General features: G+C 50.5%; 1 protein-coding gene across 2 annotated transcripts in view; it reads left to right on the top strand.

Annotated features, from left to right (window-relative positions):
- Positions 1-16,089, top strand: part of ABTB3 (ankyrin repeat and BTB domain containing 3) — a gene marked incomplete at its 5' end in the record, with an annotated part of 295,926 nt that overhangs the window by 213,283 nt on the left and 66,554 nt on the right. For both annotated transcript variants that reach the window (XM_080811273.1, XM_080811272.1), the window contains one exon: positions 4,919-5,071. In XM_080811273.1, coding sequence (XP_080667399.1) covers positions 4,919-5,071 — 153 coding nt within the window. The remainder of the gene's footprint in view (positions 1-4,918; positions 5,072-16,089) is intronic.

Raw genomic sequence — 16,089 nt, 5'->3', positions numbered from 1 at the left:
CCTGGATAATCCAGGTTAATCTTACCTTCCCAAGATCTTAACTGAATTACAGGAACAGAGTCTCTTTTGCCATCAACATTCACAGGTTCCAGGGAATAGGACTTGATGTCTTTGGGAGCTGTTATTCAGCCTGCCACAGTGACCCTTCCATGCTTGTGTCCTGGCCGCCCCAGCCGCCCTGGAGGGCCAAAATAGGAGATGATGCCCATGAAAGCCCTTGGTGAGCTGCAAAGGATTTTTCTGCCTCAGGACCTTTGCACAGTCTGTTACTTCTACCTGGAGCATGTGTCTCTCTATACATACATTCACATATGGCCCATTCCTTCACATCTTTGAGGTTTTGTTACCTTCTCAGAGAGGCCTTTCCACCACCCTACCTCAACCCTGTTTATTCTTTATCCCAGCACCCTGACTCTGACCATGGTGTGTAATTGCTTTATTACTTATTGGTTTATGTGTTCCTCATCTCTGTCCCTGTTCGACTGTTAGTTCTGTGAGAACAAGGATTTGACAAGTCCTATTCTCTGTCTCCTGCTTCTGGAAGTGTGCCTACAACATGGGTGCTCTCTAACGGATTGTGAGATGAATGAATGGTGTTAACAGATGACATTTCATCTGGCTCTAATTCTTGAGGTACTACCTCCAGACATGCCTGTGGCTCAGTATTCCCCAGATGCAAAACATGACCTCTTTGTGGAAAGGTCCTGTTTTCTAATCTCTCCAAAGCTTTCTGTCCCCATCCCTAGGACCTTTATGTGTATCTTCCCGTCTTCAGGGCTTCTTCCTAAGCCCCCAGGAAGCCGGCTGTGTCGGTACCCTCAAAGAATTTTAGAGGAAGAAGGAACCAAATAGACCCAGAGTCGGCCAACTATGACCCGTTGTGATTTTGTGAATAAAGTTTTCTTGGAACACGGCAAGGTTCTTTCCTGTACATATTGTCTGGGGCTGCTTTCCTGCTATCACGGCAGAGGTCAGTCGTTGAGTGAGAAACTAGATGGCCCATGAAACCTAAAATATTTACTCTCCGGCCCTTTATAGATTAGGTTTGCTGACCCCTGAAACAGACCATCTGATCCAAGACCAGAGTCCTACTGTGAGCTCTTGGCAGGTTCAGGGCTAGAATCCGGTTCTGCAGAGTCCTAAACATACCGTAGCATCCTTCCTATCACCCAGCCCCTCCCCACCCGAACTCCCTTTTGATTCTGAGTGGTCACCGCCCTCACCAGCTTTCCCTTCAGTTTCAGGAAGGCCACACCCATGTATGTTCTCCATCTCCCACTGGAATCTGGGCCCAACGAGCTTCCTGAGCTGACTTTCTCTCTTGACTCTGCAAGACGCCCACCTAGGCTTTGCTCTTCCTTTCTGGAATCCTTGGTCCCTTCCCTTCTGAAATCCCTGGTTCCCTTCTGGAGCCCCAGAGACCTCCTGTTTGAACACCACAGTAAAGATTTCGACGGCCACTGTGCTGATAGAGTGGACCGTGTCCCCCTCTCTGTTCACCTCAGGCCACCCAGTTGGGGTTCTCAACCACAGCTTGCTCCGGGATTCCCAAAGGACCTAATTTCAAATGCACATGCCCAGGCCCCACCCCAGACTTGTTGAACCAAAACTCTGGGGTACCCTGAGACCTTGGGAATTTTCACACACACACACACACAGACACACACACACACCCGGGGTTCTGGTCTTGAGCACAGTCTCAGAACCACTTCACGAAGCCATGGCCTTCCCAAGCGTCCTCTAGGTGTTAGTCACTGAGGACAACTTCCGAACAAAGTCAGTAGCCAGTGGAATATTGTTCCCTTTAAAAATACCTAAGGAGAATGCCGTCTTTCTCCTTCCGCTTTCTACCCCCTTCTCCTTAGCTGAAGGCCCTAGAATTGTTCCCCATCTCCAACGCCTCCCAAAGAAACATCGCCAATAACACTTTCTCCCCGCCTCTGAGTAGACGAGATAAGAAGATTTTTAAATGAGCTGCTGGCAAAGAATTCATGAGCTTATAAACTATTGAAGTCAGGGTGATGAAGAGAAGGCGGCGTTGAAAGGAGAACAGGTACACAGAAATTTCCAGAAGGGGCTTGGAATCCTGGGGCTTGAGGTTTCTTTTTCTGGTGCTCACCAGCTGTCTTGGTTCTGGTGTGGACCTGAAGGCAGCAGGGCCTCGTCCTCTCCTCTTCAGTCTCCCTCAGCTGGCAGCACGCCCTGGGCCTCAGCACCTCAGGAAGGGACAGCAGCCGAAGGGCGTTGTGTGGGAGAGACACAACCCCAAGGGACTGGCAGCTGGGGGCTGCACTTCAGGAGCACTGGGCAAAGGAAAGGCAGGACGGGGTGGCAGGAGCCGCCTCTGATGAGGAAAATTCTCCCAGAGGAGAGTTCTCCGAGCGCTCGGGGCTGGTTTCTAGGTGATGGAGACATGGTGACAAAAATAAGTCTTGCTCACCTGAGACAGTAGAATCCAATTCAATTTCAAGTCAGTGTGTGTTTATTGAGTGCCTGATTCAGTTTAGGTGATGGAGAGAATGAGAGAATGAGGACGACAGCCCAAGCAGCAGGCTGACTTGGCCAGAAATTCCCTGGGAGACTGCCCTACAGGTCCGTGGGGCCAGAAAACTCGATTGCATCCATTTCACCTAGTAGGAAATTGGTAAATCTGAGTCTTGTGAACAAATATTTATTAAGTGCTTCCAGCCTGCCAGGCCTGTCCTGGGGCTGGGGCGGATCAGTGAACCTAGCAGACCCGCGTCCCTGCTCCGATGGGGGTCCACACCAGGAGAAAGGTTTAGGGTAAGGTAGGATTTACACTGTAGTTTGAAGGTTAAGTGGGGTGTGGGTTTTTAAAGGGCTGGAGGCCTTACAGACAGGGGACTGAGCTGCGTGGCCAGGAGTGAAAATGGGGTGCCTGCAAAGGTCTGTAACCAGATCAGCAGGCTCTGCTGGGGTAAACAGGTGCATGCTGGTAACAGAGTGCATGCTGGGAAGTTAGACAAGGGAATGTCGGGATCACATGGGGTTATGGCACACGACCCATGTACTCAAACATCTTGGGTCTGACTCCCAGCTCTCGTACTTGCTAACCTAGTGATCCAGGCATGCCACTTAACCTCAATAAACTTCATTCTCCTGATCTAGAAAATAGGCATAATCGTAAGTAGCTCGTGTGTTGGTCCCGAGCATTTAGATGAGATCATGAGTGCGATTAATTGAGATGAACATAAAAGGTTTATTTAGCTATTGAATATTAACATTGGAGAAACAGCTCACTCTCTAGGCAGACCAGAACTCACCGCTAAAAACTTGGTGGGGAGCTTGTGACAGCTGCCTACTGTGGGGGGGTTGCTGCTGCCTGGTAAACCCTCCCTTTACCACCCTCGGTCCACCCCACAGCAGCCATGCCGGACGGAATGGTGGCACTGGGGTCAAGGTGAGGTAGGAGGGGTGCCTAGGACACATTTGCATGACCTGGCCTCCTTTAGTTTTGCACCCAAGGCACACCACTTGCCTCACCACTTGCCTCAGGGGCTCTGCTAAATCTTGGAAACGTTTTTTGGTCAACACAGTGCATTTCTCAAAGTGTGTTCCTTGGTCTACTTAAATCAGTATCCTAGGGGCCGCTTCTTAAAATTATAATCACGGACCTGACACGATCAGCATCTCTGGAGACAAGGGCAGGGGTCAGCATTTTAAAATACACACACACACACACACACACACACACACACACACACACGGGATGCCCAGGCCCTCTACCCATACAGTGCTTTAGGACAGAAGTTCTGAGAGCAGCCGCAGACCAGCAGCATCAGCACCGCCCAGGAGCTTGTGAGAAATGCAGATTCTCGTCCATGTTTCCCATAGACTCAAACAGACCGTCTGGGGCTGGGGCCCAGCGATCTGTATGTTACCAAGCCCTCCTGATCCTTCTGATTCACAGTAAATTCACACGCGGGAGGTTTTAGAAACTACCAATATCCAGCCCCACCCTAGATGAATTAAATCGAAATTCCTTCAGAAGCTTCCCCACCAACCCATTAATCCTAATGGAAGGACAGAGTAGATAATGATCACTGGAAGAAACAGGAAGTTGGCACAAATGTATGAGATGGCAAAGTGTATAGCTGAGCCTTGGGCATTGTCTCAGTGAATTCTTGCAAACAAGCTGTCCCCTGCTGTGGTCTCATTAGCCAGTGGAGAACCTGAGGCTCCCAGAGCTTCGGGGGCGTGGCTCGCCCCCCCCACCCCAACCCGCTCCTCCTCTCCCCAGCAAGGGCAGTTTTGCTGGCCTTGACTGGGCATCCGCGTGGCCTGGATCTCTGGGAGGACTGCCTGTCCACTTGGCCCTGTGCAGCTTTCCCGGGTGCTAAAAATTAGCCTGTTGGCAGCCCAGTGCTCAGGCAGAGCAGGGGCTCCGAGAGCTCCACAAAGGGAGCGTGGGGAGACCAGAAAGGAGAGTTGGAGGACACCTTAGGGTTGGGCCCAGAATGGGGAGCCCCAAGGACTCATCACCCCAGGCGTGCGTTGGGGTTTTCACTAAGGCCAGCCCCAGTGCTTGGTGCTTTAAGTGAGCCATCTCCTGTGTGTTCACATGATCTCTGAGGGAGATAACCCTCCCAGGATCGTCACACGGTATCCCAGCTTTGCAGATGAGGAAACCGAGGCCCAAAGACTCTGGAGAGCCTGCCCCGGGGTCACCAGTGGGGTCACCAGTGGGGTCACCGGTGCGATCAGGATGTCTCCGAAGGCTCTCCCACCACTCGGGAAATCAGAGGCAGGGTCCCCGGGGGGAAGGGAGGGGTGAGAGGGTTGGGGAAGCGGGTGATGGGGGCGCGGGACGGGGGTGCGACCGGCGAGGAGGGGGTGGGGCTGAGCCGGCAGCCCCCGCCACCCCGCCGCCCTAACTCTCTCCGGTTCTCCCGCGCAGGCCCTTCCTCGTGCTGCCGCCGCTGATGGAGTGGATCCGGGTGGCCGTGGCGCACGCCGGCCACCGCCGCAGCTTCTCCATGGACAGCGACGACGTCCGCCAGGCGGCCCGGCTGCTGCTGCCCGGTGTGGACTGCGAGCCGCGCCAGCTCAGGTAGGGCCGGGCCGGGGCGCAGCGAGCGAGGGGCGCCCTCCCCGGGGAGCGGGCCGGCCGTGCAGGCGGGGCTCGGGGCTGTGGGCACCCCTCCCCCCCCGCCCCCCGCCCCCCCCCCCCCCCGCCTGCCAGCCGGAGCCCCGCCCCGCGCTTGGCGCCCTGCGAACCGTGCGGGCTCGGCTGATAGTAGTGACAGACACGGGCTTGACAAGCAGCGGGTCCCTGCACTTGCAGGGACGGGGAAGGACAGGAGCAAGGCTGCGTGGGAATGCGCCGGTTCGATTGACCAGATAACCGAGTGCTTCTTTCTGTGCACCTCCTTTCTACTCTCATTCTGCTCCCCTCCCTCCCTCCCTCTTCCTCCCCTCTCTCCGCAAGGAGGAAATGCCGGTCCTGCTGTAGTTTCTGACAACACCTTGCAGGGAACTGTTGCTGGCTGGCTAAGAGCACGTCTCTGCTTTGTCGCTACGTGGGGCTGGGGTGGCTCTCTTTCCTAGGTCTGTACCCACGTCTCCCCTCCCCCAGGCTAGGAATTCTTCTTGGGCCCCTCAGGGACCCCATGCACGCGGGCTCGTTTTTACCCAAAGCAAAAGAAACGCAATTGCTCACTTGGCTGAGTCAAAACCGGTCTAAATGCAACAAGCAGGATGCTGGGGGCTGTGTGTGCCTGTGGGTGCGCTGTCCTGACTCTGCTGTCTTTCGGGGGTCGTGGTCACCATTTCCTTTCTTTATGTCCCAGCTTTGTTGAGATGTAATTGACATTGTGGACGTTTTAGGTGTACAAGGTGCTGATTTGATACATTTAAATATTGCACAATGACGACCATCAGAACATTAGCTCACACCTCCCTCCTGTCACACAGTGACCATTTCTTTTTTGTGGGCAGAACATTTAAGACCCATTCTCTTAACTTTTAGGTGTATAGGATACTGTATTTTTAGCTATGATCACCATGCTGCACATGAGATCCCCAGAACTTAAATTCATCTTATAATAGGAAGCGTGTACCCTTGGACCAACATCTCCCCTTGTCCCCACCCCCCTACCCCTGGCAACCACCATTCTACTCTCCACTTCTCTGAGCTCGATGTAGATTCCACATAGAAGTGAGACCACCCGGTGTTTGTCTCTGTCTGCCTTATTTCACTTAGCATAATGCCCTCAGGGGCCACCCACACTGTTGCAAACAGTAGAGTTTCCTTCTTTCTCCTGGCCGAATAATATTCCATTATGCACATAACATTTTTTTTCACATCTTCTTTATCCATTCCTCCATGGACAGACACTCAGGTTGTTTCCATATCTTGACTATGGAGACTAACGCTACAGTCGAACTTGGAGGCTGCAGGATTTGAAGTCCTCTTTTCATTTCCTTTGGAGATAAACCCAGAAGTGGGATTACTGGATCATAGGGTAGTTCTATTTTTTTTTAACGTTTTGAGGACCTTTCATACTGAGTTCTATGGTGGAATGGTGGCTGTGCTACTATTCACTTCCACCAGGAGTGTGCAAGGGTTCCCTTTTCTCCACATCCTCGCGAACCCTTGTTATTTCTTAGCTTTTTGTGGACAGTTATTCTAACAGGTGTGAGGCCATAGCTCCTGTGGGTTTGACTGGCATTCCTCAGCATCTGGAGTTTCTCAACAGTTTGGGGGGGGGGGGTTCATTCAGTTTGTGAGGTCTCTGAGTTCCTTGAGTGCCCCTGTCCCTGGGTGTGATACTTCTGAGCTGTTTGGGGGTTGGTATCCCTGAGTGTGAGGTCTCTGAATTGCTGAGAAGTCCGTGTCACAAGTCTGTTGGCAGGTCTGTGCTCACATGTGGAGCTGTCTGGCTACTTGAGGGACTGTGTCCCAGGTTTGAAGTCTCCCAGCTGTTTCATGTCATCTGTGCAGGGTGGGAAGACCCTAGGTTCCTTGCGGGTTCTGCCTCCTACCTAGATTGGTGGTTCTCTCTGAACTCAGAGTACAAGCCCTCTGAGCTGTTGAAAGGCTCTGAATCAGCATGTGAAGTCTATCGGCTGGTCAGAGTCTTTGTTCTTGGGGGCCCTGAACTGGCTAGCTGTTTCCCAGGATGGGAGGTCTCTGGCTGTATTCTTGGTGTATGGTGTTCAAGAGAGTTTTGGGTATGTATCCAAAATAGGTCTGTCCACAGGCCTCTGCTCTGTTTCTATATCTATCTTCAGATTGTGAGGTTCTAGAAGTATTTGGGGAGTCTGTATTCACAGTATCACATTCTGAACTTGGGTGTCTGTGTTCAGTGGAGTGAACCCCTTGAGCCGTTTGTGGGGTTTTTTTGTTATTTATTTATTTATTTATTTATTTGACAGACAGAGATCACAAGTAGGCAGAGAGGCAGGCAGAGAGAGAGGAAGGGAAGTAGGCTCCCTGCTGAGCAGAGAGCCCAACTCGGGGCTCTTTCCCAGGATCCCCGGATCAGGACCTGAGCTGAAGGCAGAGGCTTTAACCCACTGAGCCACATAGGCGCCCTCCCCCCTGAGCTATTTGTAAATCTGCATTTACAAGGATGTGAACATCTCTGGAATATGAGAGCTCGGGGAAGTTTGGGCATCTGTGTCCAAGGTGTGAGTTGTCTGAGCAGTTTGAGAGTCCTTGTAGCAGAGTTTGAGATCTCCAAGTTGTTAAATGTTTCGTGTCTATCTGCTACTGGGGATTTGTGCTGACGAGTGGGGTTTCTGAACTTTCTTGGTGATCTGTATTTCAAGGTATGAGTCTAAAATATGTACAGAACTCACACAACTCTAACAAAAAACTAAACAATCTGATTATAAAATGGGCAGAGGATCTGAATAGACATTTCCCCAGAGAAGACACGCCAATGGCCAGCAAGCACATGAAGAGATGTTCAGCATCACTCGTCATCAAGAAAATGCGAGTCAAAACCACAGAGATCACCTCACACCTGTCAGAACGACTGTTAGCAAAAGGACAAGAAAACGAGTGTTAGCGAGGATGTGGAAAGGGGGAATCTGCTCATGCACTGTTGGTGGGAATGCAAACTGGTGCAGCCCCTGTGGAAATGCCTCAAAAAATTAAAAATAGAGCTACCATAGATGGAACAGCATTTCCATCTGAAGAAAGCAAACACACTAATTAAAAAAGATACACGTACCCCTGTGTTTATTGCACATTGTTTACAATGACTACAATATGGAGACACCCTGTGTCTATCAGTGGATGAATGAATAAAGAAGATGTGGTGTATATATTTTAAATACATATAAAATATATATACACATATAAAATATATATAAAATATATATATATACACACAGTAAAATACCACTTAGTCATCAAAACCAATGAAATCTTGCCTTTTACAGCACAGATAGACCTTGAGGGAATTATGCTAAGTGAAATAAGTCCAACAGAGAAAGACAAATACCACATGATTTCACTTTTTATAGACTTCTAGTTATAAAATAAGTAAGTCATGGGTGGCTCAGTGGGTTGGGCGTCTGCCTTTGGCTCAGGTCATGGTCCTGGGGTCCCGGGATCAAGTCCCACATCGGGCTCCCTGCTCAGCAGGGAGTCTGCCTCTCCCGCTTGACCTCTCATGCTCTCTCACTCTCATTCTCTCTCTCTCTCTCTCAAATAAATTAATTAAATCTTTAAAAAAATAAAATAAAATAAGTAAGTCATGAGAATGGGGAATATAATCAGTAATACTTATTAACTTGTAAGGTGACAGATGGTAACTAGACTTCTGGTGGTGACCATTTCACAATGTATACAAGTGTCAAATCACGCTATTGGGTACATCTGAAACTAATATAATTCTGTACATCAATTATGGCTTGATAAGTAAAAATAAATTTTTAAGACACCTTAAGACAAACGTCTTCAAAGATTTAAGAGGCCTCACACGCTAAACGTGCTCGAGATATTTCAGACTCAAACTTGGAAACCCACACCCTGGATGAGTTTAGAGACCTCACACCTTGAACCCCAGATGCCGTAGAGGCAAACCTGGAACACAGACCCTCGAAGAGTTTAGAGACTTTACACAGTGAACACACACTGTGGACGACGTCAGACTCACATGCAATCATCATTTTCAAATCCCTTCATCTAGCCCAATCATGTGACCAGACCACAGAGATTTCCACCCTTCCAGGATCTGATTGGGGTCTGCAAGGAAATGGAGGGTTTGCAGCATAAAGCAGAGCCCCTTGAAGACCCAGAGGTGCGCTTCAGCCAGGGAACACACAGGGGCTGATCTAAGTCATTGCTGGCGTTTATCAAATGCTTGCCGTATGTTAGGCTACTTGAAGTGCTTTACACAGATGAATTAATAACTAATATTTCCCAAATCTTATGGAAGTGGATACTTTATTATGCCCACTTTATAGGTAAGGAAACTGAGGCACAGATAGGCTAAGTAACATGCCTGAGATCATAGAACTAGTAAGTGATGAGGCCAGGCTGTGGACTCGGATGGCCCACAGTCCTAACCACTGAGTTGCACTCTCCTTGGGTTTCTGTCCAGGCAGTCTAGGCAGGTTCTACCTGCACTGCCGTCCCTCATGCTTGCCATCTGGAATAACAGCATGCCTTGGGGAGAGGCTAAGGAGCATTTACTGAGCACCTACTATGTGTCAGTTATCAATTACAACAGGAGATTTACATCTTGAATCTGAGCCCAGCTTGAATCTGAGCTGACCTCGAGCCTCCAGCTCTTCTCTTTGCAACAGTCCTGAGTCTGCTGGGTGGCGGGAAACTAAGATGTCTCCTTAACTGTGGCTGCCGAGCATTCCTTGTTTGCCATGCTCTCAGGAGACTCCATAGCTTAAAGGTTAGGGGACTGGGCTCCGGAGTCCCATCGTCTAGATCCAAATCAACACCACCAGAGTTAATTAGCTGTGTGTCTTTGGGCAAGCTAGTTACCCTCTCTGGACCTCTTTTTCCCAACCCATAACATCGCCATTATGAAAGCAACTGCCCTCAGAGGTTGGTGCAGGCACAAAGTGGGCCCAAGACCATGAGACACCTGCACAGACAAGGCCTGAAAGGAAGAAAGTGCTCAGGACATGGTTGGTATTAACTAACATTGCTCCCACGCCTCTACTATCCCTGAAATAACAGTGGAGACTCGTACCTATGCATGGCTTTATAATTCTTTTTTTTTTAAGATTGTATGTATTTAACTGAGAGAGAGAGAGAGAGAGAGAGAGAACAAGCAGTGGGGGTTGGTGCAAAGGAAAGCAGAGAAGCAGACTCCCCAATGAGCAGGGAGCCTGATGCAGGGCTCGATCCCCGGACCCGAGGATCATGACCCGAAGGGAAGGCAGACACTTAATCCACCGAGCCATACAGGTTCCCCATATTGCTTTATAACTCTTAAAGGCTTTTAAGGTTTTCTCACATGAACCTCAAAAGAGGTGCTGTTGTTATCCAGGAAAGTAGTGCCGTCCCAATTTACAGAGGAAGAAATCAAGGCCCAGCAAGACGAGGTAACTCTCCCAGCATCACACAGTTACTAAGTGACAGGGTTAGGAGCCAGATATCAAACCCAGACACCCAGAGATAAAATTTTTCTGGTTCCCCAACACTAGACCTGGACTCAGCCCTCTTCGAGATGATCCTTTTTCTCCTTGCAGTTCTGTACACGGAGCATGAGCTTCCGAGAGCCGGTGTCATCTCCATGCCCCAAGTCCAGCACGGAGCTCTTACTAGCACACAGGATGTGAGTGAGATGCCCTGGGCAGGCCAGAATACACAGGTGCAGAGCAGGGAGACAAAGGAAGGCGGTTCCCTTCAGTGTCCAGGCTATTTTTAGTCCTTTAGCTCTCAATTCTTGACTCTTTTGTCTCCAGAACCATGACTGGTGTGTAGAAGACATAATCATTGACTGGCCCAGCTAAGTGTTCAAGTTTGGAAATCCTGTTTGAAGAGAAAAAGAAAATACAGTATTTCATTAGCTTTCCTTAATAGTAAGCGTTAAGACTCAGAAATTCCATGAACTAAATTAATTACATGAAGGAGGCACCTGTTTAAAAAAAAAAAAAAAAGAGAGAGAGTATTTTTCAGTCGAGGCAACATGGAGACCCATCTGTACATCTATTTCCCACCTCATTTCATGTGACCTGAAGGACGAATTGCTGTCTCCAGTCTGCAGAAGGATTGGCTCATTCAGATATCCAAAAGATAGGTATTGGACCCCTACTCTGTGCCTGGTACTCAGTCTTCATGGCGTGCCATCCCCAGCAATTGTGCAAGGCAGGCTTGGTTATCCCATTTTACAGATGGGAAGGCTGAGGCTCACTGAGGCTGCAGAAATGGTCTGAGGTCACACAGCTACTGTGAGGCAGGTGCGTTCTAGAATAGAGGACTTGGGGAGTGGAGATAACAACATGGTCTCCTTGTCGCCCTCCTTTCTCCCCTCCCAGACATTCTTCTTCCCAGTTTCCAGGGAGGCTCCTCGTTCCGAGCCCCAGGCACAGCGGAGGGAGCTCACCTCTCTCAGTAAACAGCCCTAGAAAGGGACAGGTCCTTGGATGCTCTAACCAATTCAGGAACTTGGGATCTTGGTGTTGGCGGCTAGAGTGTCATGACGATTAGTTCATATAATTACCTACCAGCTGGCCGAGGTGTCCTGGTGGGAGGCAGCCTGGATACCAGCTGGGACAGAGCCACCAGAGTCAAGGATTCTCAGGTCTGCTCCTAGTACAGCCATTGATTTTCAGAGTGACCTTGGCCAAATGCAGCCAGAGCACTTTTGTCTTTACTCAGCTAATGATAAAGCCTCACCACTGTGATGGAGTTTGTTCAAAAGAAACACCCTTTGATGCCAGAGCAGTGTAGAAGCTGACAGGGTGACCCGTTTGTTCTTCCTTAATTAAAGTATCAGATAATCTAAACCTGGGACATTCAGCCTTTTCTTTCTTTTCTTTTCCCTCTCCTTAGGGAGGTGGGAGAGGGGGTCCAGACAGAATAAAGGAAAGAACAAATAATACATCCTGGCAGCATTTGTACATTTTCTTATTAATGATTGGTCTTGAAACATTTTAGAAATACGAAGACTAAATGCTGTTTATTTTCCCATATTTCTAAGAGGCAATTTTTCTGCTCCAGAGTGGAACTGTATTAAAATAATGGTGGTAAGGCATGTTCTCAAATCCTAACTTAGCCGATAAACAGCACCTAGCAACAGGATCTGGGGGTTGTCCGAACCTTGAGCTTGCTCCGGGAAATAGTTACTCTTTTTGCAAGGAGCACCAGATTCTGAGCTGTCCCAGAATGGGTAAGTTTGGGAGTGATACGGTGCAGAGGGTGTCAGAATGGGATACCAGGGTCATTTTGTTCTTTTCTTCACTCTTTTGTTGTGTTTATTGAGCACCTACTAGGTGCCAGACCCCACTCTAGATGCTCTCATCTGGGTCTGCTGCTTTGTAACAGGTGACCTTGGACAAGTCACTTCACCTGCCTCATGGGATGAGATTCATTCCCTGTAAAGATACGGTGCTTCGTGGGCTGGGGACCCCCAGAAGGGAGTCGAGTATGAATTTAACAAATCGCACCAGAGCTTGACCTACTTTTAACCCTTCTTGGGTCTCCGGACCACCTTTAGAGGTTAACAGGCTTTGTCATTTGTCCAGTTTGGGTCAAACTGGGTTCTAAGGTGAAGGTTGTGCCCCAAGAGTGCCTGTCCTAACATTCTGGTGCCTCCCACCCAGCCCTGTAATGACAGCTGGAAGTTTGGGTTCATTTACCAAACATGTATGGGGTGCTGCTGGTCGGTCAGGCCCCATGGGGGCGTAGGGATGCCACATCAGCGCCATAGCATCTGGTGGTCACCGAGTCACCGAGGAGACAGACCTCGTGCTGTGGGAGCTGTTGGCCCTCATTCCTATAAGAGGATCAGCCAGATGAGGGGAGTTCTGACTATTGGTGTCAGAAGGAGAGAGGCTCTCCATCATCCTCCCTGCATCTGTATGGAGCCAGGCCTTGTTCTGGGCTCAGAGAGGACAGACACCCCAGGACTGAGGCACCACTAGGGAGACACGGACAATAAACAATAGTACAAATGGGCAAGATGATTTCACGGAGTCTGAGTGCTACAAAGAAAGTGAACCGGTGTGGGGCAGTTAGGAATTGAAGAGGTGCTTGGAGAGCATCTTGGGCTCCGGAGGGGAAAGACAGTGTGACAAGGTACACTGGTATCATGAGCAGGGGACGCTGGAGGAAGGGGGGAGGGGATCCGGAGTCACATTCAGGCCAGCATTCCCTTTGGTCACCTCCACATCAACCCCCGAATCCAGACCTGGGGCCTCCCCGTTTTCTCCCTCGGAACGTCACCTGTGGAGGCGGAGCTTCTGGGCCCTGGAAGGCTCCCCTGCCTCTCCCGGAGTCGGGAGTCTCTCTCTCTTCTTCCTTGGAATGCCCTTGTCCTTGCCCGGCTCCAGAAAATTCCTGCAGCTCCCCGCAGCCTCTTGGGCTGGGCTGGCCTGAAAGCATAGCCCCAGGACGCCAGCCCCCTCTTCACCACCAGTGGACATGAAGTCCGTGCTGCAGGCCCCAGGGGGACCCCAGCAGAGCTGCCGACACCCCCACACTGAGGCCCGTGCACTAGCGCCTCTTGGAATTCAGAAAAGCGCCCTCTCCTGATCCCAGGAGAGTCACTGTGGGGCTCCGCTGTCCTCCCCTAACGGTGTCAGGGAGAGGCCTCAAAGCCCGCTCTAGGAGCTGCTGCCGGCCCGGCAGTCCTGGGCTCAGCAGGTGCGTACCCAGCACCTACGGTGTCCACCCAGGGGGTGTGCAGGGGGCAGCACAGATGGGACTCCCAAGTAATTACCAAAAAATGTGGTCACTCTTCTAACATCAGGCAGGCAAGACCGGGCTCCAGGAGCGCTAGATAGGCAGGAGGCAGCCTTTGATGCGAGTGCTGCAGGATGAACAGAGTGCTAAGCCGGAGACGCCGAAGAGAGGAGAGGAAGGGAAGTCAGTCCACACAGAGGGAACCGCGGAACGCCTCCAGGTGGGAGCGTGTGTTGGAGGAAACGAGGAATTCAGACCATGGGAGCATCACGGGTCTGAGCCGCCTCCGGGGGGCCAGACCCTGGACCAGGCGTGGGATGTGGGGCTGAGCTCTATGTGGGGGGGGGGGGGGACTTCCACACGGAATTCTAACTGTGTGTGCAGGAGGTGGGAGCCATCGCAGACTCTGAAGCTGGGAGAGGACATCAGATTTGTATTTTATTTAATTTTATTTTTAAGATTTATTTATTTTAGAGAGAGAGCAAGAGAGAATGCCTTGGGGGGAGGGGAAGAGGGGGAGAGAGAGAGAGAATCTCAAACAGACACCATGCTGAGCATGTAACCCAAGGCGGGGCTCCATCTCAGGACCCGACGATCATGACCTGAGCTGAGATCAGGAGTCAGATGCTTAATGCACTGAGCCACCCGGGCGCCCCCAGATTTGTATTGGAGAAAGAGGGGCTGGTGGCCATGTGGACGATGGGCTGAGGCAGGCGGGGGTGGGCCAGGGGTCCAGAAGCTGTTGCAGGAACCCAGGGGAGAGAAGCTATACCTGGACTGAGAGGTGTGGTGGGGCAGGGGGCAGACACACAGCGAAGGTAGAAGGGGTAGGACTCAGTGACCCCTCCAGGGTGAGGGAATGAAGGGTGTTAGGCGTGACCCTGGCAGCAGGGGAAGGGGGAGTGCTGGGGAGTCAGTGTTTCCTGGGGACAGAGTTCTGGTTTGGGAAGATGAAAAATCTCCTGGGATAAGCAACGGTGACCATGGCAGGACAGTGGGAACATACTCAATGCTACGGAACAACACCTTTAAAATGTTTGAAATGGTAAATCTGTGTTGCATATACTTTACCAGAATTTTTTTTTTAATGGCCGTGTCACCAAGTGAAAAAGACCACGCAGGACAGTGTATAAGGTGTCAGCTTCGTGTGGCGAATGCACGTATATTTGCCATCTGTGTTAGGCTGTCTCTGGACGGGGAGATAGGAAACCGCTACCCAGGGTGGTGTCGGTACCCGAGGAGGGGGTTGGAAAACAGGGTGTATGGGTTTCCTGTGGCTGCCGTGGACAGAATGGCTTAGAATAGCACATGTGATGGTCTCACAGTTCTGGAGGCCAGAAGTCCAAAATCAAGGTGTCGACAGGGCTGTGCTCCTTCCAGATCCTCTGGGGAAGGATCCTTCCTTGCCTCTTCCGGCTTCTAGAAGCCCTGGCTGTTCCTTGGCCTGTGATAGCATCACCCCAATCTCTGCCTCCTCCTCACGTGGGCTTTCTTCTCTCTATGTCTCCAACCACATTTTCATCTGCTTATGGGGACACCAGTCCTATTGGATTATGACCCACCTCTTAACTTGATTACATCCAGAAAGACCCTGTTTCCAAAGTGACATTCACAGGTAAGGGGGTGGGGAGCTAGGATGTCACCATATTAATGGGGAACGTAATTCAACCCATCCCATGGGGGGAACAGAGATGGGAGGGAAACTCGCTTGAGTACCCCAGCTGGCTGTCCACTGAAATGTGAGAGTCTGTGTGGCTTTTTCCCCAAACCAGCCTGCCCAGGGGTCAGGTGCGCTCCCCGAGCTTCTAATAGGGAGGAAGCAGAGCACAGTGCTTAGGCGTGTAGGCCCTACAGCCTGACTGCCTGAGTTCCAGTCCTGGCTTGACCACTTACTCTCTGTGTGACTTTAGAGAAGTTGCTCACCTCTCTGGGCCTCAGTTTCTGTATCTGCAAAACAGAGAATTGCCCACCTCACAAGGTTGTGGGAAGGATCAAATAAAGTAATATCCATTTATGGGGCAGCGCCTGAGTGGCTCAGTTGGTTAAACATCCAACTCTTGATTTCTGCTCAGGTTATGATCTCAGGGCCGTGAGATCGAGCCCTGAGTCTGGTTCCATGCTTAGTGTGGAGTCTGCTTATTCCTCTCCCTCTCGCCTCTGTCCCTCACCCACTTATGCTCTCTCTTCCTCCCTCTCTCTCCAAAATAAGTAAATAAAATCTTTTTTAAAAACTAAATATATAT

The sequence above is a fragment of the Martes martes genome (genome assembly GCF_963455335.1).
Source record: "Martes martes genome assembly, chromosome: 8".
Classification (NCBI taxonomy): domain Eukaryota; kingdom Metazoa; phylum Chordata; class Mammalia; order Carnivora; family Mustelidae; genus Martes; species Martes martes.
This window is presented reverse-complemented; position numbering and strand designations above follow the sequence as displayed.